Here is a 26,632-nt window from a genome sequence, read left to right as displayed (position 1 = left end):
ACTTAGCATGTTCATCATTGGATTATATTTCAAATGGTAAATTTATCCCCGCTCAACAGAAATACATACGCTGCAATATTTTAAGTTTCAGCTGCCTCGCTTTCAACATCTTTCTTGCTCTGTGTCCTCTCGCCTTCCAACGCTTTGCACCCCATAAACGGTTATAGCGGTAATTGTCTTTTATGACTGTATACAACCAGCAACATCCTTTGCCAAGACCTGCAGCAAGGCTGCGTCGGCATGTCTGTCCAGAATCCAAACACGTTTGATAGAACTTTCAAAGCGCCAGCATACTTTCCTCTTAGCGCAGATTTGTTTTTGAAATATACGGCCATATCACCTGAACACAAAGAATGCGCGACTTCTTTTTACGCCAAAAAACAAGGGCTTAGGAGTCACGCCAATCTATTTCACACTTACATGACAAATAGGCCTGTACTAAATAGCATACTTACAGTGTACTGCACTTATAATTATGAATTCGCTATACTACATAATGGATTAAATGAACACAAACCAGTCAGTCCTATCTCAGGCTTAAATATGTTGAATAATTGCCAAGCTAAGCTCACCATTCAAGTAAAGTAAGAACAAGCTATAATTAAAATTCTCATTGGAACAGAATGCAATATGAAATTGCATGTTTTCCCATAAATATTTAAGAGACAAAACTGTCAATTTACAGTATTATTTATTTTTTACTTGTTACTCAACATACAAATTACATATAAGGAAAGAAATGCTTTTGCTATCACAGGACATGAGGTATTCATCAGTTTTTTATATTCTCTTTTAGCTTCGAAGATATTTTAAGTACCTTGTGTGTTTGTAATAATGTTTAAAAATTCCTAACTATAGGTAGTTGCGAGGCATATAGGTAGTCAATACATGGACATTTTTAGACATGTTTTCCATTTAGCAAGATACGCATTTTAGGTCATGCACCTAATTCAGTGTTAGCATTACATGGCGTCCCCAACGTTACACTATGTTATAATGCATTTCTCTAGAAATCATACACTTCAGTCAACAAAATAATAGCATCAACAACGAGGCCACGACCAAACTGAAATGTAGATAAACAGCTAAACAAATCTAATACATAATTCGACGTACACTCACAAATAAACACTGTGCGTATTAAGAAAAGCCTCATATATGACAGCGAGCTAGGCCGTACGATCTACACCACTGTAACAAAATGAACACTGTGCCTTCTACAGACCATTAGTTTGTGCAATACAAGGTAGTTTAAAGGAGGGACAAGTAGAGATTAAATCCATCAATTGAGTCAAACGTGCGGACATCATTTTCGTCGCCTGACCTGATGATATAATAGCAATAGACTATATGCGAATGTAGAATTTGTTAAAGTGTAAATAACTCCAACACATATTATTTCACAGCGAATGATTTCAGTCGTCTTTCGGTCCATCCTTATTGAATTTCTTCATCTTCATTCTCCTGTTCTGGAACCAGATTTTAACTTGTCTTTCAGTCAGATTGAGGAGTCTTGCCACTTCATATCTACGGTCTCTGGTGAGGTACATGTTAAAAAGAAACTCTTTTTCCAACTCGAGAATTTGATGCTTAGAGTAAGGACAACGTTTTTTTCTCGTAGAGCTCGCGTGAAGCCAGTTGGACACCGGATTATCTGCAAAAAGGGGTCAAACATGTAAAATAATAAAAAAAAAAAATTAAAAGCTGGTGACTCGCTAGGGCCCATCGGTGTAATTTTCGCCACTGGGACACCCTTACGAATTTTGACGTTTCACAAATTAACATTAACAGTCGAATAGCTCAACAGCGAATTTTCACGGTCGAATTTAATATATAGGCCTATTAGATATTCTCATCTTCACTGGATAAGACGCAGAGATAATTGTTTCCTTATGGGTTTTACTTTGTATAATTCTAAAATAATAACTTAATTAATTCTGAAATAAATGCAATGACACTCTCGTTTAAGTACACGCAAACCCAGAAATCCGGAAATAGTTAAGTAAAATTGTATCAATACGTTATGGGTAAACAATATTTCAATATATTATAACGAACTGGAGATGTTGTACTTACTTGGGTTCACGTCTGGTTTATCCACGGACATATTCTCTTCATTGGGCTCGGAGTATGAAATCTGGCTTAAGAACCGATCCTTTTGCCCAGGGGAGGACCCCTTTGCAAAATCGGGCAAAAGCAGCGTATGCGAACCCAGCGTTGTACTGCCATCTCTGACCCCCACATTCTCAGGTTTGATACCACTGTGTTGGTTGGACGGTAATCCATTGAAAGGCAAGGATCCAGAAATGGGTTCTAGCACCCAGGATTGCATGCACCTTCCATCCGACTCCCCCGTGCCCTGAGAATGTGTGTGCGGGTGACACATACTGGGCATTCCGTTTGGAAACTGGGCGGGCACTGGGCTCCAGGATGAACAGAAAACCGACGGTTTCGTCTGGAAAGTGCAAGAACCGAACTCTGCATGTTCGGTGACCGGAGTTTGTCTCGCATGCTGAAGCCCTGAACCGGGGTATCTCGCTGCAAAAAGATCCTCGCTTTCAGAGAGAATGAGAGAGTCTACGTAGTAACTATTAAGTGTCCCTGATGTCGACATTGCAAACGCACATTCGTAAACACACACACACACACATAAACACGCCCACAAGTACACTGTACTATCTTGAGAAAAATAATCTGTAGAAATCAAGTAGCAACTTGGCCTCACAAAGAACTACAGTCGGCTAATAAGTTGAACGTTCCTTGCCATTCGATTGGGCGACAAGCGCACGTGATCCCGAGGCAGAACAATAAAAAATAAATCAGTCCGCTCGCTATTAAATGGTGACTGTTTTCCGTTTTAACGCTTTATAACAAGGCCTTGTGTTTTTATGCAAAGATATATTATTTAATACGTACAGTAAAGCTGGTCGTGACTATGGCCAAGACCAAATAAAGATAAAGTACACGAGGCTTCGTGAGAAACTGATTCTAGTCTGCATTAATCACTCGATCACAGTATTTTCTGTCTGTGTACGTGATGAATATATATGGATTGTAAGCGCTTATACTGGGTAATATTCAATCAATACTATAAACTATAGCTCAAAAATACCGACTAATTACCGCTGAACTGGTAATTCAAAAGCAAAAAAGGACTTATTTTTACGTATGCTTTATTAAATCGCGTGAATTTGCATTATTTGGATTAACTGAAGATGAGAGTAAAACGCGCACATTGAAGTTTTGACTTGCGATTATTTTTTTAAATCAGCCCCCATAACTACCAATTCGCATGAACGAACTAATCTGTGCGCCCCAACGATCTAACGCTTAAAATGTTCCCGTTCCTGATGGTCCGAGTCCAGTCCAAGAAGAGCAAAATAAGACCCATATCCCGCCTTTCAGAAATCATGAAACATTGCAGTTAAATTTAAAAAAAGAAAAAAAATAATGAATTAAATAAAGCAATAAATAACTGAAATAATATTGCCAATCTGATATCATTTGCGAGCAAATTAAAAGACTAATGTAATGGTCATTTTGCAATGTTGCAAATGTGTATCTACTTGTAATTACTTAAATTATAACTGATGTTTCTATTAATAATTCTATTAACTTTAAGATCGATAGAATAGTGATTACGGTTACATTAGTTGTTAGATTAAATTCAAATAGAATGATGTGAATAATACCAGTAATGAGAAATTAACAGTTTGAAATTTTGAATACACATTGTTAATAGTAGTGATAATGAAAAGTGTTAAAACATACTTTTTATTACATGCACAATATTTCTGTTACTGGTAAGCGCCATTATATCTGTATACTGAACTGACTGCAGATAAATTGTGTATAATTTAAAAATCCACATGGAAAATTGACAATAATAAAGCAAAGTTGTGCTAAGAAAACAAAAATCAACTGTTTCTTGGGATTGAATTTTTAAAAATACAGCATTTCCGCATGTTCTGGGATACTAATAATTAAATAGTAACAAACGTAAGCTCCCATTTAACTTGTATTTTAAATAAAAGATACTATGTGACTTATGTGACTTTTTTTCTTAAATTGTAGTGCGCTGATATTATGTAAGTTTTAAACTATGCCCAATAATAGTAATAATAATAAAGTTTTACTGCATATTTTAATGACGAAACATTGTGAGATATGACTAATGCATTTCTAGAGACGACCTGCTCAGAACACGTTTACTATTTGTGATAAGAAAGCAACATTATTTTAATGATTTGTTCCTTTTAGTTTCAGTAATTTCAGTTCCAGTATAAAACCGAACAGCTGATAGCCTAAGAGCTACTATTTATATAAATGAGAGAAATTAAATAAAATAGTAACATCGGAGATAAAGATAAAAGGATTTCAAATGCATATATAATTACAGAGAAAATAAATGCATATAAATACTCAGTAATTCACAGTTATATTTTCATGAAATACGAGACCTTGCAATAAATATTCTTTTATATATAGTCTATATGCATGCATACATACATACCTAAGTAAATAACCAAATAAATATGAACACGTATGACACGTAAGATTGCTTTCACCAGTGTTTTTTATTATTCTTAATTCAGTTTGTGAAAATACTGAACGTTAAAATATTTTTCTGTGGACAACACACCATGTGGGTTACTCGTCGCTTTTTTTTCTTTCTTTCTTTGAATCTAAGAGCTGGAAACAAGCAATAGTTGTGCGGTTGTAAACTGAAGGTGGGTGTTGTAACAGGGACTGAGTTTACCACAGGGGCTATTTACTTCTTTTACTCCAGATAACAGGCTGTTGGTCTGATCTAAATATCGCCACAAAGGCCTCTCCTGTCTTTGTGTTTAGTCTATTGCGCCGCCGGAAGCGCCCGGTGCTCTACTGGCGCGCCGCTGAGGTCGCTGTTGCTTAAGCGGACCGAGTAAGACTGCAGTGGTCATAACCGAGGCCTTGTCGACCCTTTAATTTCCGTGTAGAGGTGAGCTTTTAGCAATTTTCAAGTCCACTGTCCCTCTCACACGTGTTAAAGGAGTTTGGTTATTTCAAGTTTATTAGTTAAATACATTTTCATCACCACATATGGAAATTTCCATTGATAGATCTCAGCACATTTGCCAAAGAGACAGAGCAACCAAATTAGTTCATGCATTCACTACAGGACACATGTTAAAGTTAGGTATAAAGTTATTCGGTATAAAGAATGATATTATAAAGTCCAACTAAACATTTCAGTGTAGATCAAACTGTTTTTATAGTAGACTGTACGTTACAATGTCCGCCCGGCTTCACGACGAAGTTAACTGGGGTAATTAAGACAGTTTCGTGTTGTAGAGGAAGAAAATGTAGCCCAACAACATGAAACTACCTAAATTACTCGACAGTCCATAACAGTATTGCACAAAATAAAAACATTAAATCTTTTGCAATCAATCCTTGTTAATTAGAAAAAAGCACAACAATAACTGCATGGTCATATTGCCATCTATGGTGTACATGGTAATGCGTATTTTTTTCTCTTCTAGCGCAAGACTTAAATATATGACTCACCATATTTTCCTGGCACTGGATGGATCGTTTTTTTGGCGCGCTAATTTCCTGCCCAGCGGAGAATCCGCAGGAACCCTGAGTCCCATTGCCAGCTTATAAGAGAAATCATTTGCTTCCTGCCCGCCGCACTGCCAGTCGCCCAAGTGACCCTGTCAGACTGCTGCAGCAGCAGTGCACATACAGCCCGCTAGCATGTCATAAAACTCGACAAAAGCCGACAAAATTGCAACACGACGCTCTATTGCTCGAACAAAAATATGATGGTGCAGACAAATTTTAAAAGCAGGCCTAGAGATTATTTAACGTCTATGATTGCTTTTTAAAGAAAAACAGCCCATATTCAGATTAACAATATACAAAAATATACACGAAATAAAAATGAAACCCGAGGAATTTTTGTACCGATAATTTATTAATAACTCAATACACAATTCACCAATTCTTTAGCTAAAACACCAGTTTGCGTATATTTACACAATAAAAGTCCGTTTGCTGTTTCGAATCTAATCTTCATTGCCAATCGAGTATTACTCTCCCATTAATTTTACAAGTCAACCTGAAAATAGTTGCTCTCTTTCCCACATTTTAATTAGGATATTTCACCAATTATTTTGCTTAAAGACAGAAGTTATTAAAACAATATATACAGTCTCACAAAACGAGATGTACATGAATATCTACATCAAACAGCTTTCCATTAAAAAGAGGTAAACGTAATACAATTTGTTCACGAGTGCGGCTTATTTATGTACATGTGCTGATAATAGCTTTTATTTTTCGGTACTGTTCACATTCCTAAAAGCTAGTAAAACAAAGCAGAAAAGTCATGCGAATAATTTTTATGCCGACTTTTTATCATTACAGTAAAGTGGTCAATATGCCTACGTCCAGAATTGTATTTTCAGTCTTTCCTTTCTTTGTTTTCGTCAACCTTTGTGCTCTAAACCAAGAGCGCGTTTTTATTTCACACATCACAGAATATCATATCACTTTTCCCTCACGGAGAAATAATGCGACAAAATGAACACGTGAAACTGTAAACAAAACAAAGGAACGACAACGAAAAGGAAAACGAAATGAAAAATATTCATATATTACTAACCAAAAACTTTATCTATTAACATTAGCCCGTAGAAACACTGAGAGTTTCTGTTAGACCGGTTGTGCCCCTCGCGAACTTGAAGAAGGAAGACGTCCAATAAACGCATAAATAAAGATTATCAAGAAAAATTAAAATTCGGCGTAAGCTCCCGAATTCTGTTTTCGCGGCTCATTTTCTTCAGTTTCATTCTGCGGTTCTGGAACCAGATTTTGACTTGTCTGTCAGTCAGGTGGACACTGCGACTGATCTCTAGGCGACGCTCGCGAGTCAGGTACATGTTGAAGAGGAATTCCTTCTCGAGCTCGAGAGTCTGGTGCTTGGTGTAGGGGCAACGTTTCTTCCGGCCACTTTTCGCTGTAAGCCAGTTGGCTGTATTTTCACTTTTTGTATCCCCTAAAGGAAATGGTAAATACGTATACTTTAACTGACAACGCACGAAAAAATAATATAGAAATATCTGCACTCGTGCATATTGCTTAAAAGGATTGAACTTGAAGTTGGTTTTAAATATTTTCAAGGAACACAACTTTGTCATAATTAGTTACATTGTTCTAGTTAAATATTTCCACACTAGACTAAGGGACACAACAGCTCTTGGGGAATTTTTATTAATTTAAAACAGACCTGTCATGCAGTTTAACCTTATGTATACATTGTAGGAAACTCCTGTGATATACTAGATCAGCTTTGATAGAGTTCACCTTGGACAACTAGTAGTATAGTTTTTGTTAGCAAACATGTAACAAATTGTTGTTAGGCAAATTAAACTCTCCAAATGCACAAACTGTTACAAGATACCCAGCGCTTAAAGGTTAAATACAGATACTACCCCGCAAAGTGCATAATGCATCAAAGTACGAGACGCCACTCACACGCCTTCAAAACCGCAAAATACTCACCTTTTGTGGCTTTCATTGAGCTCCCTTTTTCGTTTTCTGGTGGTTCCGGTGACGACGATTCTGCTGCAGATGACAATTGCGTGTCATCGTCTCTTTGCGGCGGACATGCTGCGTTTACAGGAGACGTCTCTTCGTTCCCTTTCTTGGCCGCCTCTGCTGAGATGGAGGATGAAGGCGGCGAGCCGAAGCCATCCAGCGGTTGCAGACCAAAGTTTGTAGAGTTCGCCTGAACACTGTGATAAACCTTAGAATGTGTGTGAGTCTGAGACAAGCGGAAATAACCAGGTACAGGAACTGTGCCGTTGTCACTGACTGCGCACGACCCTGAAGTTAGTTTGGAGTAGGAGAGATCCTCCGCAGTCGACGCCTTTGGACACTTCTGCGACTCATAGAGACAGTATGCGTTTTCCTCTTTAATGTTCGGAGAGAAAGAACATGGTGTAACCTGCTGTCTCGTAGGTGGATCCATGCGGCACGACCTCGGAGCCTCTAACCACATATCCATTCCAGTCATGTATGGACTAGACGTCGGGACCATGTTTTGCGGGTTATTTTCGCTCCGTTTTCCAAAACCTGGAAAAAATCCACAATTCGGTAGTCCGTAAGGCAACTCTGTGCCTGGTGGCAAGCACACGCCGCTTCCTTGATAGAAGGCTCCACTGTTTTCGGTTCGGGCACTGATCAAGGAGTCTACTAAAAACGAGTTTCCAGCTGGGCTGTCCGAGCATGACATTGTTGTTGTGTAATTTGGCGAAGGGAGAAGATAGCCCTTTCTGGCTGACATTTCTTGTACAGAACATGCTGAATATGATTAGAGATACCCCCACTACAGTGTGCAATCTAAAAGCCAATTGAAAGGCCTGGGCTCTGTGGACTCCACCCTCCGAAATCTACGTAATGACACGAGGGTCATTTCCATCTCAGTCTTAAAAGGAGAGGAGAAACATCAGTGCGATCATAACCCATAAGTTAAATCCAAATAATAACGTTATATGCCAGAGAAAGTGCATGTGGAGTCTTCGCATAAAATGTGGAGCGACTGCGGGCGCGCGAGTCAACATTATATTACAAAACTAAACTATTTCATTCACCAAACGTCATGAAAAGTGACTAAGATTATATCAGTTCTGCGTCTAATATATCTTAACTCACCACCAGCATTTGGTGTCAGATACCCATATACGACTTGTTAAATATGAAATATACTCCACGTGTATAAAGACATACTCACCTCAAAGTACTTTGGGCTATACTGCAGAATTAGTGACATTGACATAGAAAATAACATCTCTTTCATGAATTGATAGTATATTACTTCGCCAACTTTATTTTTCATTGAACTAACGTCTCAGTAAAATCAATAATTGTCTTCGTCATGAAAATCAGGAAAAACAGAGAAGGAACATTTTGTTAGTCCGAATAATATATTTGTATGAAATCAGATTTTAATCTGGCCTTTGCAATACATTTCTACGGGAAAATACGCAGAGCGTGTAACCAAAAAGGGACGTCGTTTCGGCCCTTTTAAACGCGAAAGATAATTTAATCATTTTAAATTTTGCTTTAACGCAATTTAACGTTATGAATTTTGTAAGTATTGCTTCACATCGTTATATCGCACGTATCATTCCAGTGTTTATAAACATCGTATATTTACTACGATAACATGTATATGATAATATGTAACAGGATAAAGACATTTAAAAATAAAGAAACTAATGCAACAATACAGAAATATTATGATTAAAGTATAAGTCGGGGTATGGAAAGAAATGAAATCTTCATTAAACAGTTCTTGTATTTTTTTTTCTTGGTCGTCTTCATTTGCATTGATTATATGCGCCATAAACATGTGTCTAGCTTATTAAACTATTGGTTAAATTCTATATGTTTTCATGTGACACAAGGAGGAGTCGTTTTCTATAGATATATACCTGTTTATGATTGGTTATTTTGTCAATGGCTGAGCATTCATCTGAAGATTATTTCATATCTACTACCATGTATACTACCCAGAAATCCAGTGTCATACTTTACTGGAAAGGAATCCAATAGTAGACATTGAATTATATGAATTCACACACACACACACACACACACACACACACACATACACACACACATATATATATATATAGCTGGATTGGGATTAGGTAGATGGAGGGATGGATGGATGGATGGATGGATGGATGGATGAAAAACACGTGATTGAATTACACACACTTCGTATTGATGCCATTTTCAAACATTGCACTAATAAGTTGTACATTTCTTGGACAATGAGCGACGCTTCCCCAAGCAACTGTAAAATGTCGGCTATCGGTTTACCTAAAGTATCGTTGAGTTAAAAAAGGGGCGATTGCAACAATCAAAATGCGGATCATAGAATATCACTTTAGCTACATTATCTACACACACACACATACACAAGTATTTCGGTGTATACATGTGTGTGTATGCGTGCGTGTGTATATATACACACGCATATATAAACAATAACATAAACCCAAATGTAACTTCCCAACTTCTTACTTATTTTCTCATGTTTCTCATTTCTTATGCTATCATTTTAAATTCAGGACGAATGACTGCAAAATTAACTTATACTTTATTTCATCAAGCAGTCTTAAAACTCCGACAGGCCGTTCTCACCTATAACCTATGCGGTTATGTTCGATAATACTTCGTTTTATTACATCCAGCAACGGTTTTTATTTTTCACAAGAGACAAGAAGCCCGTGCGGATGGTTAATAAACACCGTTTTCAGACATTTAACCCGTTTTTATTTCCCCGAAGAATAACAAAGACGCGGTTATCCTGTATTTAATATGACTAATATATTGCGAAAATGAATTCTAGAATGCATGTATACATACCGCCCGTTGTGTTCGTTTGTGTTAGGCCTATACTTAGGCCTGCTATAGTAGTTTGAGTATGTATTGTGCACTTTTATATATTTTAAGTAGGTCTAAGTCATTATTATGGTTTTAAATATAGTAACTATTATCGATATGATTTTCCAGAAATGCATGTCTGTTTATATATTTAGCAGTTAAATTGTTTTCCAAGCGGAGTTACGTGTTGCTTCTAAGTAAATTCTATGAAGCAGTCTGACTGGTAGAAATTTAAACTGCTTAGGCCTACGTCCAGCTTGGAGGTTTTCTCCAAGTATTTCAGTGTATACGTGTTTCTGAAGAGTCACAAAGTAGTCGTTTCTCTTTGAAAATCGGACCACAGTGCCCCGCAACAGCATAGCATTTTTAACGGCCTCGATAGAGAAAAAATCGCAGCGCAGTGAATTCAGAAAAAAATCTAGTATTGTTTATTGACTTGACAACCGCAGGCAGCGGCCGAAGCGACTGTATAGCCTTGACATTTAATATATTTAAAAATTACAACAATATTTCAGAAATCATTTACCTGGGTATTCGTTCGATAAATGGCACGAGTAGGAGCCGTGAAGGATTTGGGTGGAGATCCTGCGGGTGTTTCAAGATCCACGGCAATGACATTGATCTAAAGAGCGCCGCCCTGTGGAAAAGCATCCATCCGGATACATTAGGCCTATTGAAATTTTCTGCCACTGCAGGACGCTCGAAGTGAAGAATGAAGCCGGAGCTGCTGGTGAACGCTGCCTTTCTGTCGTGTCAGTGATGGTCTTCGGCCCATGGTAACAGTTAATAACCTTGGTCTCAGACAGTTTATTGCACTGCACTCCAATTCTACAAATGCTCCAGACGCAGACAGATTTTATAACCGTGTTGCCAGAGTAACAAGGAGGATGTGTCGTAATTAGGTCGAGATTCCAGAGACACTCAAAGGATGAACCAGGCTGGGAGAGCGGCGATCATAAACTTTGGGTCATCATTGTTTATTGGTCTATTGACTGTCATATGACTGGGCTAGTGTGGTAGTGTTGACGCTTGTAAAATGCTGAGAATAACATAAAATACTCGGATTTTCATGAAATAAACCTGGATAAATAAATATTTATTTCTAAATCAGAGGGCTACGACAGCCGATTTGAGGAAGTCAATCTGGGCAGCTTTGTTTTCCCATTTTCTCAAGGTTTCTAGGTGATGATGAAAAACATTAAGTTCAAAGCCAGTGAATGAAAACAATTGTCGCAAATGCATTAAAAGATAAGGTATCCCAAATTATGCGTAATATACCATTACAACAAGGCGAATAAGTTGCATTTTACAATAAAAAGAAAAAAATGTAAGACAATCAAATAATATACCCGACAGCTGCACAAACCCTGTCTGATATCACGAACAAAATATCGCGCGAATATATTTAGTGATAATTAAAACGGCATCTTATAATGCTTCTGATATATCTCAAATAGGGTTGTTAACCATAATATGGTAATAACAAATAACTGAATCTTAGGCTTAGAGATTTCCCCTTTAGCCTACCAGGTACAGCTAATGTTTCATTCAAAACATTCACACCTTTTCCTCATCTCCTACATTTTAACTCCGTCGGCAGTTCACAATGCCCTTTCTTTCTTCATATAATACAGTGAAAAAATTAAAAAGCTACGATTACGCGTTGGCCGTGTTTTTCTAACGTGTTTTTTTCATAAAAGATGCGGAACGAAATTAAAACATCAGAGACGTATGCTCATGCAGCGATTGGCTTTGTTGACGTGATCAAGTCAAAATGGAAATCGCCAGCTATATTTTCTATATTGCCGAAAAATAGTAATGTAAAATATTTTTTCACAGTAACCGAGATATACGAAGTCTATCGCTGATTCATACAGGTACGCTTTCGAATGCAAAAGTTTCGTGTTTGCCATTAATACAGAAGCTTAAATTAAATAAATTACATTGGATTTGAATATGTTCTAGGGTTTCATTTGACTGCAAAAAAAAATCAAACATCCGTCTAATTTAGCTGGAGCGATTTTGCATATCCTTGCACGTTGCGCGGTCGCTGTATATTTCTTGGAAATATGAAAACACCGGCGAAAACACGTTCATCTATATATCCTGTAAAATATAAAATATATATTTAGGCCTACACCACAATTACAAGTCCAACAACGGGGTCATGGACGACTGGGGAAAAGACATTGCATGCCACACCGCTCTTGAAGTTGACAGTACAATCTTTAGATAGCAACCTTAAACTGATTGGAATACAGACTATATCAAAATAAACTTGAGTGCATAAATATACGTGTGACAGAAACATTGTATACCGCATTCACGTGCAGTGTGTTCGGATTTGGTCATAGAGAAGTTATAAATTGATGAAATTGTTTCGCATCGCATTTTCTTCTCAGACCGCGTATCTTATTTGATCTTGTTTATAACTCAATCGTAGAAAAAAGCATAAAAACAATTATAAAATAGAAAGTTAAAAAACGAGCCAAGCAACTTTAGACTTTAACAATATGAGCAGAATGCTTGGCGTCACGACGTTCGCGAAATACATAGTTGAAAACGGACATTGAGTGACGATGAGGGATCCATGTATACTTATATTTACTGTACAACCATGAGATTGTCCTCTTTATACACATTTTGCAGTATGCGGTCGAGAGTCCTCGAACTTGAAATTAGCGATTATGCTTTGGCGCCGCTGTCAAAACACCAGAAGGGAACACGAGTCCAAAGCAACAAAATCCTATAGCAGAGGATTTGTGGTGTAATATTGCAAGCGATCTCTGTTCAGTTTCTTTTCTTTCATTCTCCTGTTCTGAAACCAGATTTTAACTTGGCGGTCTGTTAAGTTCAGCATCCGTGAGAGCTGCAGACGTTTCTCTTTGTTGATATACACACTAAAAAAGAACTCCCTCTCCAATTCCCTGATCTGGTATTTTGTATAAGGGCATCTCTTTTTGCGAGTCCTCTGACCACCTGAAAAACAGAAACAAACACCGAACATTAATTCGACAGCAGAAATACAGCGATTGTTTTTTTTTTGTTTTACCGAGCATTTACGTTGCTTGGTCGTGTTGAATTTTTGAAATCCCCGATACATTGAATTACGCTGAACTGAAACTTCCAATGAATGCATAGGCAAATCAATTTCACATGAAGAACTATTTAAATGATCGTATATATACCAAATACGTCGCAAATATTTTATGATATACAAATAAATTGCAATGTATAACTATTGTGAAAATTGAAATTGGGATAAACTAATACAAATAATTTCTCAATAATGTGCAAAGATTATTGAATAATTATTGTGGCTAAGACACATTTTGTCTCATTCTGTTTCATCCTTTCCACTTTAAGATAAAAACTTTATCAACCTAATTTCTTAACCGCCACATAGCCTGGTAAGACCTGGTAAGATTTTTACAGGTTAAAAATCATAATTATGCAAAAAAAAAAAAACAAATGCACATACATGCATCATCGTAATAAATGAGAAATATACATTTTAAGTATAAATGACGTCTGGTCCAAAGTCTTTCATGGCCAATTTCAATTCCAAGCACGTGATCTTGCCGTTTATAACAAAGTTTTGTTGGGGAAATCTACAGGCCCTCCATAAACCTTGTACGCTTATAAAACAGCATATAAAATTTTTAACAGCAGCGCGCTAGATTGCAAACTTTCTCTCATAACCGGGGCGCTGTCTTAATACGTACTGCTGCTGTTAGATTTTTCCTCATTGTTGCCGGAAGAGGACTCGGCACTGCTGCTCTCATCTCGTCTTTCTTGCCCTTCGGTCTCCCGACACGGCGCGGGCGCTGGTGCAGCAGGCATCTTGTTGGAATTTTTCTCCCCTGAGTAGTCATTTGGTGGGTTTTCTGCATTCCCATAAGCTGTTTCGAAAAACTGATCAAAAACTTGGGGCAGCACCCCGTTCCTGCCTACGTTTCCGTAGAAACTGGACGTGGAACCGGAGCTTGAGTGGTAGACAGCGGAATTGTTTTTCCCGAGCATGTCCCCCATTGAGGACGGAGCAGGCAGACAGTCCCTGTGCACAATCTCCTCTGCTGGGTAACAGTGGGTAAGATTTCCCCTGTGGTGCCATTTACTGGACGCATCAATGGCATAGTCCCTGAAGGTTACCTCTCTCACGGGCTGAACCTGCGGCAGGTTCGAGGAGTATGAGTATGTCACTGGGCGAGAAGACTGGGTCTGGGATAAGAACGAAGGGAGGCTTGAAAAGTCTGCCCCCGAAACGTAGTACGTGCAACTGGGCAAATACATATTCGACCCAACAGGGACCCGCTCGTCAAAATCCATCATTACTTTATCTGGGCTTCGCCTCTATTGCAGTCCTTAACATGGTTTTCCAACGCTGCAACTCCTGGCTCTTTGAAGCTGATCCCCGGAGCAGAAATTCTGAGACGTAAGCTGACGTGGAGATCTATCTCCGTCCATTCCAGAGAGGCGTGGGTCATGTGACCCAGAGCCGAAATTGACAGATTTCTCTGTGCTAGTGCTGTGTGCTTTTATATGCTTGCACGGGGAAGAGCGAGCGTTATCGTGGGTCCTGAAATGCTGCATAAATACGATTTATGAAAGTTAATACTTTTACATTGTTCAAATATCCAGTTTTTAAATCTTCCAAAAGAAAAAAACAACCGCACACTGAATATGCGTAAAGACTGCGGGAGTGCGGATTTTAATAACGATTTAACCAAATCCAATGTTAAGGATATTTTAAATTAATTCTACAGCGTCTGGTTATTTTCATTGTTATATGACCACTTTACTGGCGTAAAAACCGTCGGACGGGCTTTTACAAATATTATTAATCTGCATAGTGCATAGTTATGTTGCATATTCGCTATATGGCACGGCTTATGTAACGTACTCTAGTATATAAGCGGGATGTCTGTACATTTGCTAAACTGATCAGTTTATCCACTAATAAGTTTGCTTTAGTACACAATGCAGTATATGTGGCAACGCTACACTAATGTACCTGCTGTATTTGAAAGAATGTTCAATTTTTTAAACATTCTTATACTCGGGAAATATAATGTGCGTGAATATCTGCATATTACACACAACATCGGGTGGTCCATATTTGTTTGAATCCACCGCAACTTTCTGCGTCGAGGGGCGAGGTTCACGTCCAGGTTTATTCCGGACGTTTCGTGGGTTTTCTTCTCAATTGTGAATGATTCGAAAAATGCTCCGCTTCGTTTTCGCGTTCTCCTAAGCTTGAGTAACAACAGAGTAAAATTACGACTGCCTAAACAATTCCGGGTGAACAAGTCTGACTAGATAGTAAACATGCGCTTAAACGCAACCACGTAAAACCATAGAGTCCTAAAAATTGTATCGAGCTTATTCATAAACATACCATTTTACACAAGTTTAAAAAAACTACTAATTGAACTGCAATATATTGAATGAAAAACAATTTCGCATTAGTCTACAGTAGTGGACAAAAATGTGCAAATAGGTCACTGACTATTGGGAAAACAAATATTTTCACCATGGCCGTCCTCATCTTATTAATTACGTATTTAACAATATACAATAAAAGCAATCACAACGTGTGTGTAATATCATTGAAAATAAAGCAAGCCATTCTTATATTAATGTTTTCTTCAAAGGTTATTTCCGAGCGTTTTCATTGCTAACGTCCAGCAGCGCAAAATGGGGGCCTTTGTAACGTTCCGTGATGTAGCTTACCCTGCGCGTAAAAATTAGAGCGTAGCGTTAAAATAAATCGTCCCTTTCAAAAATATTTGAGGCATAACACATAAAGCCAGAGAAAACACATATTCCTCAACACCGGAAGGTCTCGGTTAAAGCTGAAATGAAAATACGATTTAGAAGGGAAAATATAAGGGTCCATGGTCAATTTTAAAGATCTAGGTAAAGTATAGGCATAGTATCGAGGCATGAAAAATAAACATTCTGAGGTTTCAGTCAGTTTTATAGTTTTCTCTGGATCTTTACATACACATTGAAAGACAATTTTTATGACGTATAAATTATACATTTAGGTCTAAGGTACTACAAGCATCGTATTCTTAACTGGTTATTTGCGCATCAAGTTTTTATTCTACACAAAACGGTATACCGTACTCCTTTCTGATTTCTGATTGCGGTTTTTTTAGAATTTTACCTATTCTCTCCTTACAGTAACCTTTTGTGTGTGTGTGTGTGTGTGTGTGTGTGTGCGCGCGCGCCCGTGTGTGTGAGAGCGTGCGTGCGTGTATTGCGGTCGATTTAGGCCAAATAATTAAAAACTACTCAGTATAAGCGTGCAGGCTAGTAATACACAGGTGTTATAAATAAAATAGTTAAACAAGTATTCAGGCAATGGAATCCTTACATTAACTGTCGTGATGCATTTACGTCTTTCAGGACTGTAAGTTAGTATAGCAAAACAATTTAATTGAACACATACAAGTGCTGGCGCAATTGCATGATGTTGCTAAATATACTTTTAATCTTCTCGAGAACACCTCAGTATTATTCTGGCGGGCCATGTCTCATTAACATGCTTCACATTTGAATAATTGTAACAAAGAGCCAAGTCTAAGCCTTCGTGGCGACACGCTCCGCCTCTGAGTCAATTCAGACAAATTCTACCACTTGTGTTGGGGCTTTTAAGCCATAATTGAATGCAGGATGCCCACGAAAGCCAAAACCAGTCAGAGACTGACCTGCGGTTTTATACCGCTTCTGGTAGTCAACTGGGGTTTTTTTTTTCACTGTAGACATGACAAAACTGACCAACCGTGATCGACATACGCCACCTACGTGGAAATCCACGATCTCTGATGAAATTAGGAGCCAAAACTAACCGTCGTCAGTGACACAAAGCCGGTTTATGAAAGGTAAGGCTTATCAACCAGAATAACCATGTTAAGGCGCGCATTGTTCGTTTTTCATAGATGTAGTCATCCAAAAATCAATATATTTACACATTAATTCAAAATTTGTGTATATTTCCGTGAGTTTATTTAGCATTTCTCTTCCTTGGTCCCGTGCTCTTTTGGCTGCTAACTGCAAGCGTTACCCCAGTAACAGACTTCTGATGATAGACTTCAAGTTCGAGGAACGAAGAATGTTTGTGCCCGCGCGCAGAGCGGGTAGAAATGGGCTGTAACACCACACATGAAGTACTGTAGCCCGGATAAAGTTTTCGCGACTGCCAATGACTTACCAGTGATCCAATGGACAAATACCCTTCACCGAAACACCGATCGTCTGGAACGCATTGACAGTTCAAGATCAATAAGTGGCTATGACATTTGAAACAGGCCTTAAAATGAACTTCAACTTTGCTGTCTTCCGAGAAACTGCATATACAGTCGTGTTGTCATTTTCCACAGACCTACACGGACTATCCTGACAACCTTTTATTCATAACCCCCTCTGTAAAGACAGAAACAAAGACAATAACATTCGGAAGTTTCGATTTAAGAGAACTTAATAATATACAGAATGTTATGTTGATATTGTGGTTGTGGTAGCTGTTGGGGAAAAAAAATCACACAGAAATGTTGCTGGTTTGGAATGTGGTTTGTATTTTTTCTAAATTAACTTTGGCTTCAAGAGATTGATAAATTGCGCGTCGTATGGTCATATGCTGAACATTTTGCCAGCTGATTTAAGTCATATGTCTGTGTAGAAAGATTTGCTATCTAAGCTTTACTGACCTATTTTTTCCCCTCTGAAAATGTTGTTTACTGTTACATATTGATGTTAGAATGAAGCTTCAAACATTCATTGCTTGAGGTGAAAATATCAAGGGATAAGAGTAACATCCAAATAACATTGATTTTATTATGTATTTACTTCTAGCAGCCAAGCTGAACAACGTGGCACCAGAAAGATTTTAAAAATAGTTTTCGGAGAATCACATTAATTACTCAACTTGCCTCTCGCCATTATTGAACCTTGCAGTCTAATTGTGGATGTAAATGAGAAAAGAATATTTTCTCATGAAGCAGCCTAGTATCGGTAGCGCGATAAAGCAGAGAATAAACATACTTCACTTTAAATTTTCTATGACTATTATCCAGTACAACATATGTGTTCAAGTTCAAAAGAGATTACGATGTTTGACATATTTAAATAAAGTGCTTTTCACGTCCTATCCTCAGCCTAAGCATAATTTATTTTTGAACTTGAATTTTACTCTCGGCTTTAGAGGAATATGATATTTGGTTTGTTAACAGGAGGGTTAGCTCACGGAAAGGTAATTTCAGTCTTCACACTTCTCATAATGTCCTGTTTGTTTTAAAGATATCAGTTCATTACGCATCTTTTTTTCCGACTGGTCCTTTTCTGCAGGACTCGGGGAGAATTGAAGGCTGAGACACCGCGCCAAAGAAATCTTCACAAGTGAAATCAGTGGCTACAACTACTACAAATTGAAATGATCTGAAATGGTCTGAAAAATTCCAGGAAAATGAGTCGGAAACTCCTGGATCTTGTGGGCCCACCGAACGTAGAGCCCCGAACAGTACCCGAATCTGTCAAAGAAGCATTATATATAATAAGGTTGTTATGTTTTAGGCAGCAAATGCAACTCAAATATTTGCACTTGTTATAATAATGATTATCATTATTAGCATAGCTATTTTATATCTCAATAATAGGTATCATACGCAAAATACAAAACTTTGTAGATAGTCCCACTGTTTAGAAATATACATTTCCCGTGGCTTTCAGTATATGTTATTTCCCGTTGTGTAATATGTTTAGTTTAGATCACAATATAAACGTAGAAATATTTGACCCTTAAATCAATTGAATAAGTGCCAAAATTTATCTTTGCCCACTTTCTGTTAAAGTGTTTGCTTAGAAATTACATGTGTAACAATTGCCCACCGCCGAAGGGTATTGAGCGATGCCCAAACTCTGATTATTTTACTGAAAATTTAAATATTATGAGCCTCGGGTAAAGTCGTTATTGCCGTTATTGTGTAAGCTGTACGCAATTATTCTTGTTTTCGTTCTGAAACTCTTTGGAATATCACTGTTGTCTTCGAATCGAATGTACTATATTCTTGGCTTTCTGCGCCACCAATATTTACGTGTAATATCTTTTCAGGTATTAGAAATTAACGTTATTGGTAAATATCGGTACAATCACATAAGCATTAATATGTCGGACAGAATGTATTGTGCAGAATTTCGCAGAACTGGACCGGTTATATAGATAAATTTGCGCAATTGTAAATAAGAGTGTTTTTATTGTCTATGCTATGCGAATACGGGATTTACAGATTTAATATAACAAATAAAATTATTATTATTAGTAGTAGTAGTATTAGTATTATGGGTTTTGATAATTGATGTTTTTTTCGATGGGTACATTTTTCATTCTAACAAAAATGTCGACCTCTAAAGGCAGTAAACAAAGTTTGCATGCTTAATGAAAATGCCATAGCTAAAATTATTAAAATATTGTCAACTCAGATTATTCATCACCAGAAGTAAAGAAGTGTGGTTTTAAAACGGCGATTGTAATTAAGCATCGTCTTCCGCTCGCGTATATGTCTGAAGGTAAAAAAAAAAAAAAAAAACGGCGCGCGGGTGTCATGGTGGACTGCGAAGGTCAACGTCAGCTGACCTGCGCCTGGCAAGCTAATGCTTATACTCCACCATGATTTTTTTTAACCTCTTGTGCGCTAGGGCGAGAAACCAAGAAGTTTGGCTTCCAGTTATGAGTCGCACAAAGCCTGTGTATGCCTGCTGAGTTATTTAAGAAGATGACAAGCCGAGAAAAATCATTTCCTGTGTACAAACACAAAATGGGATAGTCCTTACAACAAAACGTAGTGTTCGGACATTAAACAGTTGCAGAGAATCTGAAATATATATGTATATATATAATTTGGTTCACAAAACAATATGAGTTTATTGTTTTAAAATAGCGATTGGACGTTTTAAACGATTGCCGTTTTTAGTTGCAAAGACACGCAATCCTCACTATTAACGTCTTTAAAGGGTACATTTGATCTGTTTGCTGCACCGCAAGAATGTTTGCAGTGTCGTTTGTTATAACTCCTTTTAGCCATTAGGTGGCAGCAGATGCTTCAACATGAGATTGCAGATGTTTCTGACAATTTGCTCACGGCTAATTCCAGTTGTTGGCCTTGTTTGGGCTTTTCTGCCGTTTTTGAATGGCGTGCGCGCAAGAAAGAATGATGCAAGCAACTAGTGAAAACATAATTGTAGTATGAGAGACAGGTCATACTATAAAATAGCAGGCCGTTTTCATTAGCCTTCAAAGAAGCTACTAATTATATCTCATATATAGCCGTTATATTGTAGGAGGTAAACCAATTCATTTACGTCGTTCAATAATATAGATTTTCATTCAAAACATCAAATCAAATTATTAAAATTCCACATATGTATACTGTAACATTTGGATACATTTCATATTGTGTGTTTTTTTGTAATATTTAAAAAATTGAGCATGATTATTTTTTATTGTTATTCCTCTTTTAGGAGAAAGTCAAATTAAACGAAACAGCAGACGTTGGTTTGTAAACGCAGCTGTAGAGTCATAACATCAGGCTTTTGCTAAACCATTATAAAGAAATTTGCCGTTATCCTGCGTTCACCATAACAAACTAGTTTGTAGAATTAAGCAAGCAAATCACTATTATTTTTGATATTATTATGCACTATTATTATTTTGATAAAGACACCGACGACAATGACAATGATTTCTGTAGACTACTTGTAAAGGTTTTGCATGAAAATTCTAAAATGTAATATCCGAATTAACTGGCATACCAGTTTTGGTGATTATATAAATAGACTTTGGCGTCGAAGAAATGTTTCACCGTGAAGTGGTTATTATGGTATCGCTGTAATCAGTATATTTTACTCACCTGAGGCCCGTGAATGTGTTTATTGATATGTCATATTAGCCGTACACATCTCTACAGTTCTTATAGCGTCCTTACCTCCGTATATTCCAAGTATCTAATGCGAGTAAACAGAAGTTCTGTCGTCCCTTTGCCGATCAGCAGAAAGCTCGGCATGGCCGAGAACAACAAAGACGAAAATCAGCCTCTTTTCAGCAGGCGTGTGGTTTTTGTTGTCTACAGCTGATATTTTAAGAAGTGTGGAACAACCTTAACGAGCAGGCATACCAATGTATATTTCTTGATATGACTATTTAAAATAAAACGAAAAAATAAAACAATAATGCTTTTCTGTTGGCATTCTTCTTCTGCTTTTCCGGTGAAAATAATTTAATGAGACTCACAAAGGACAGTGTACCGCCGCAATAACTGAAAACATTACCGAATATTATATTAAAGCGTTTGAATTCTGTTCGCGGACAGCAGTATAAAATGTGAATTCATAATACTAAACGTTTGCCTAATTTGATCATAAAATCTTTTAGTAGCAGAACACAAAAACGATCTGTTCATGTATTAAACTAGTTAAAACATGTTAACAGCTTAGACAATGTCGCAGCATAATTTTAAACTAAGATATGAACACACACGCACACACACGCGCGTGCGCGCACTCTCACACACGCACACACACACAGTCCACGTATTCATATCTTAATGGGGACTCTCCATTCATTTATATGGGCAAAACCCTATTCACAACCATGACAACCTTAAAACCTACCCAGCCCTAATCTTAATCATAAACAACCGAACAAAATACCACTTTGGACATTTTAGTTCTTTAATTTCATTAACAGATTTTTATAAAAATTGAGGTTACCTTAGGAGGACTTAAGAAATGTCCTCACAAGGTAAAAAGTTACAGGTTTTTATCATGTTATGGGGAAATCTGCTCCCCACAATGTAATAATTACAAAAACCTACACACACACAGACACACACACACACATCATGTCACGTTGCAGTGTATTTGGATTTCACATGTAAGGAAAATAATATGAATAACACCAAATACACGAGCGAGCTTTATGAAATAGGTCTACCATTAAAACGGCATTTTATATTCATATTGGAAAGTCCCACAGGGATAATATTATACATGACATAACAGAAAAAATACACCTATTTGATGAAACGTGAATTTATAATGGGAAATGTAACACAGACGGAAATTCAAATGGCTAGTTTGACGTGCTGCCATTCCCTTTGTTCCTCAATTTAAAAAAAATATACAGCATTCAGTTATTTGCTGAACAGTATAAATCAGTCTGCGGTCATGTTTGCATTTTTTGCACCGTAAAGCGGAAAATCAACAAAGCGATGATGTAATGACACTTAGGGGGCAGAGCCAGATGATGGATTATAACAAAGCTAATATTGAGTGCTAGTATTTCTGGGAGTTCATTCGTTCAGAATTTTAGAAATGTTGGTCAGTGTTTAAAATGCCAAATTTGATGACTGTTCGCCGCGTTGTATGGACTTCCATAATACATACTGTATATATGCCTCCTGTCATTATTCGGTAGTATTGTAGACCGAGAACATTACACAAATTCGTCACAAGATGGCAATGTTGGTCCACATTACAAGTTGTGAGGGGTGGGGGGGGGGGTGGAATAAACTGCAAACATTGATAATCTTTCCGCTTCTTGGTCTAACTTTCTATCAGAATAACAAATATTTCTTAACAGATGATAAAATTTGTAATCATAAAACAGAAGCATGCTTTAAGTTGATTTTTACAGACCATTTAAAGTTACATCTTGCAAATTTAATTTTGCTTACCTTAGCAAGATACAGCACAGCAAAAACTCCTCCTCTTTATTAAACAGTAGATTTAAAAACATGAATATAAAATACAATTCACACTGAATTAATTTAAAGGACGTTGTTGTTTTTATTTGGTGTTTGCAGTTAAACTTATCCCTGCTCGTCAGTTGAAAGTGAATGTCCGTTCATTATAAAAAAAGAATAAAAATCACAAGTTAGCTCAAAATTTATAAGCAGGGTTTATTAGAATTGATATTTTGTCAATTAACAACGTTGACATTAACACTTAGCGCAAACACAGGTAAATAAGCGAATTATTCAATAGTTTGCACGCATATGTTACTTTTATATACATCCACATTACTGCAATTACAACTGAAAAGATATATTTTACATACAAATGTTTCTTAAACGATAAATACAAGCAAGATTGCACCAGAAGTTTGGTAATACCGAGAGACTGCAATTCTCGAAAACACATCATTAAAAACCTTAAGGCAGAGAGTCCATTGATGTGAAGAAACATGTAGGTTTTGTTAAGAATTTATTGACAAATGTATTTTATTATACAATGTAATACTTTTCATTCGACACCGTCTCTTCAAATCAACTTCAGTACTGTAGGTAATTGTCTCGACGATCATAAATGTTTAAATGCCGGTCTACACGTTTAATTTTTCCTGAGAAAAGATTTAAGCAGGTTTTATTTTAGCATTTTACTAAGCACCGAAGTGTCGTATGTCAATCTTCTTCATGCTTTGGTTGCGGTAATGATCTTCAGCTGATTTTTAATATTAACATGAGGAAGAATCGTTTGAAATTTTCGTTTTCAGTGCTTTCAAATTAACTCCAAGTAGCCTAACAGATTTTCTCGCCATTTTTTGTATTCATTTTCTATCTGACAATCCACAAAGGTGAAAGATTTCCAGATATTACATATATAACTCGTAAGTAGTTCATTTTTCAAATAAAACAACTTTTAATGTATATTTATATATATTTTTTTATTTTTATATTTTTCCATTGTCTTCCATGAAAGCTAACTTGCGCTCTTCACTTTGTTGACGACTTTTTTCTCCTTTACTCGCCTATTCTGAAACCAGATTGTAACCTGTCGCTCCGACAGGTTCGTCTGGGCTGATATCCGTCTTCGTTTGTCCTTTGTAATAAATTTGTTAGTGGCGTATTCGCGTTCCAGTTCTTTCAGCTGTACCTTGGTGTAAGGCACGCGCTTCTTTCTTCCTCGCCGAAAAGTGCTGCCGTCTCCTGCGTGCGACACCGCATCTAATGCAACCAGAAAACACACAGTTGAGCCTCCATTACGAATGCAGACCTAGGACCAATGTATGCGATTAAATTGCATTGTGCATGGCAATGGCTATAATGAACTTTCTCTCTGTTAAAAGTTAAATACATTCGCGCAGAATTGTGAATAAAACTATGGCAGTGCCTCCATTAATTACTTGCAAAGCTTAAGTTTCTAATTAAATGTATTCAATTTTAGCCAGGAAGCTGGCTTACTTTAAAAGAAAAAGCGCATATTTTTCCCCTCGCGCATTTACACCAAATATTTATTCAGTCTAATCTCTCTTTACCTTGAATGGATGACTTCCACATATGGTTTGGCTGCGCCTGCTCTTTGGCGCAGTAAACCTGACTGTTCCAGCCGTTGGTGATGGCCCACGGCTGGTAGCTTTCCATGGGCAAGAGGGGCTCGTGTCTTGACTCTGCAGGGCCGCTCATGCCTGACACGACAGGCATATCCAGATAGCTGGTACCTGGCTGGTAAGGGCCGGTCGCGTAGCCTTGATAAAAAGCAAATTCCTTAGCTCTGGGCGTGAATTCCTCCCCAGACACGGATGTGTCCATGTACTTTTCTCCATATGCAGGTTGAGCGCAAGACTTGATGCTGCTGTGATGTGACATTCTGCATGGATAGTAGCCGCTGCCGAAATAGCCATATGGCAGAGAAGCGCTGGAAGAGCTTTGGGCTGCCGAACAGGGGCTACACTGTTTGACAGGTTCGCCCATGCCAGATACTGGCACTTCAGTCGATGAGTATGTAGTGCTGGGCGCCAGTGATGCCGGATGGGCCATAAGATTCCTACACTGATTTGCAGCAAAGTTACCTCCCGCAAATCCCTCCATGTTTTTGTTCACTTCATCTGAACCGTTGTCGTACAGGAACATCACCGGGTCAATCCAGCGGGGACGCAGCAGTAATGACGCTGTCATAGCACGTCCAACATTGAGACTACTGGCTCTTTTAAAAAGGACCCAAGACTGAAAAAGAGATACTGAATCTGAGAGAGTAACCGAGTCTGACGTGCCTGTGTACACCAAGGACGTGTTGTTATTGGCTGACGTGAGTCACGTGATATGCAAAGAAGACGATAAACGTCTTCAGGATAGACAATTAAATCTATATGAATTGCGGTGTTGTGTGATAGAACGATGACCGTATCCATTAAAGGATCTGCCTTTTTTAATATTGTCAAAAACGATGGAGTCGTGAGTAGATCTCAAATTCAAGCATTTTAACCCATTTATTAACTTTGTTTCTGTCCGGTCACCTTTTTAACTGTGTATTTTTTTTTTAGCGCAAACCGACTTGTGTTTTCAGGTTTAGCACAGGTCATGAGATACACCAAAAAGGAAAGAATGTGTAATTATATTAATAGTCATATTGCAGGCTTGTGTCGATTCAGTATACAGATTGTCTGGAGCCACGAGGCAACTTAAAACTGTCACTTTCCTCGTAGACTTTTTTTTTTTCATGAAGTATGAATTTGATTGGTAAAATTAATTTCGCATATTTTATTATTTGAACTACAAATGGTTGTTTTAAAATTAAATACACCAAATGAAGCATGAAACATCTATAGCCTAAACGAAGCACAGAAATTCTCTTTAAGGTTAGAACTGTGAAACGGTGTGTGTGTCTTTAAACTAGGCCTGCATTATACAGTCACATATCACAATATAATGGAGCGTTTAGACTTATAATACGGAATCGTTCAATACAAATATTTTGTACATTGAATAATTTATGTATTGTTGAAGGTACATACCGTTGGTTAGTCCTATATCTGCAGATACAATACTTATTCAAAGAGACTTTTAATTAGAAACCACTGTCTCGTGGTGTGTGTAATTAATTTTTGAATGAGAAAAAAATTAAAGAGTATTTGAATTTTAAAAATTTAGACCTATGCAATGTTGTCGACCTGCCTGGTCATTTAACAGATCTATTTAAAATAAAAAATAAAAAATAATAAATTACCCTGCGATCGTGATGAATAAATGTTCTCTGTCGTGGCACAAGCAGGCATCTTAATTCCTGCCCTTTGAGCTTCCGGTGTATTTACAACACGCAAAGACAGAAAGTGGTCGGCAATTTGGCAGCTCTGTTTTACATACGGGTTAGACGAGGCTCGAGGCCAAGGTCAAGTTGAAAGTTGCAGTCT

At 37.5% G+C, this 26,632-nt stretch overlaps 5 protein-coding genes and 1 long non-coding RNA gene across 6 annotated transcripts in view; 1 reads left to right on the top strand and 5 right to left on the bottom strand.

Annotated features, from left to right (window-relative positions):
• Positions 1 to 11,017, bottom strand: part of hoxa3a (homeobox A3a) — a 46,486-nt gene extending 35,469 nt beyond the window's left edge. Inside the window, exon 1 of the mRNA XM_023817581.2 lies at positions 10,973 to 11,017. The gene's annotated coding sequence lies outside the window, so the exon portion shown is untranslated. The remainder of the gene's footprint in view (positions 1 to 10,972) is intronic.
• On the bottom strand, positions 675 to 4,890 carry LOC111846884 (homeobox protein Hox-A9). Its single transcript, XM_023817592.2, has 2 exons — positions 2,077 to 4,890; positions 675 to 1,654 (listed from the first exon to the last, which is right to left on the bottom strand). The coding sequence occupies exons 1-2, from the start codon at positions 2,612 to 2,614 to the stop codon at positions 1,416 to 1,418; spliced, it is 777 nt and encodes a 258-aa protein (XP_023673360.1). The 5' UTR covers positions 2,615 to 4,890; the 3' UTR covers positions 675 to 1,415.
• On the bottom strand, positions 5,027 to 10,724 carry LOC111846879 (homeobox protein Hox-A10b-like). Its single transcript, XM_023817586.2, has 2 exons — positions 7,552 to 10,724; positions 5,027 to 7,045 (listed from the first exon to the last, which is right to left on the bottom strand). Exons 1-2 carry the CDS (start codon positions 8,333 to 8,335, stop codon positions 6,771 to 6,773), a joined length of 1,059 nt encoding a protein of 352 aa, XP_023673354.1. The 5' UTR covers positions 8,336 to 10,724; the 3' UTR covers positions 5,027 to 6,770.
• Positions 10,852 to 14,996, bottom strand: LOC111846881 (homeobox protein Hox-A11b-like). Its single transcript, XM_023817589.2, has 2 exons — positions 14,172 to 14,996; positions 10,852 to 13,425 (listed from the first exon to the last, which is right to left on the bottom strand). Exons 1-2 carry the CDS (start codon positions 14,776 to 14,778, stop codon positions 13,193 to 13,195), a joined length of 840 nt encoding a protein of 279 aa, XP_023673357.1. The 5' UTR covers positions 14,779 to 14,996; the 3' UTR covers positions 10,852 to 13,192.
• A 1,874-nt stretch (positions 14,997 to 16,870) lies between these two features.
• LOC111846886 (uncharacterized) lies at positions 16,871 to 21,682 on the top strand. The gene is made up of 2 exons (XR_002838967.2): positions 16,871 to 17,336; positions 18,799 to 21,682. It is a non-coding gene; the product is annotated as an uncharacterized lncRNA (long non-coding RNA).
• A 1,587-nt stretch (positions 21,683 to 23,269) lies between these two features.
• Positions 23,270 to 25,498, bottom strand: LOC111846880 (homeobox protein Hox-A13a-like). Its single transcript, XM_023817587.2, has 2 exons — positions 24,761 to 25,498; positions 23,270 to 24,449 (listed from the first exon to the last, which is right to left on the bottom strand). The coding sequence occupies exons 1-2, from the start codon at positions 25,398 to 25,400 to the stop codon at positions 24,205 to 24,207; spliced, it is 885 nt and encodes a 294-aa protein (XP_023673355.1). The 5' UTR covers positions 25,401 to 25,498; the 3' UTR covers positions 23,270 to 24,204.
• Positions 25,499 to 26,632: the final 1,134 nt, after the last annotated feature.

Source organism: Paramormyrops kingsleyae, chromosome 23 (genome assembly GCF_048594095.1).
Source record: "Paramormyrops kingsleyae isolate MSU_618 chromosome 23, PKINGS_0.4, whole genome shotgun sequence".
NCBI lineage: Eukaryota > Metazoa > Chordata > Actinopteri > Osteoglossiformes > Mormyridae > Paramormyrops > Paramormyrops kingsleyae.
The sequence above is the reverse complement of the archived record's forward strand: the minus strand, read 5'-3'. Positions and strand labels throughout refer to the sequence as shown.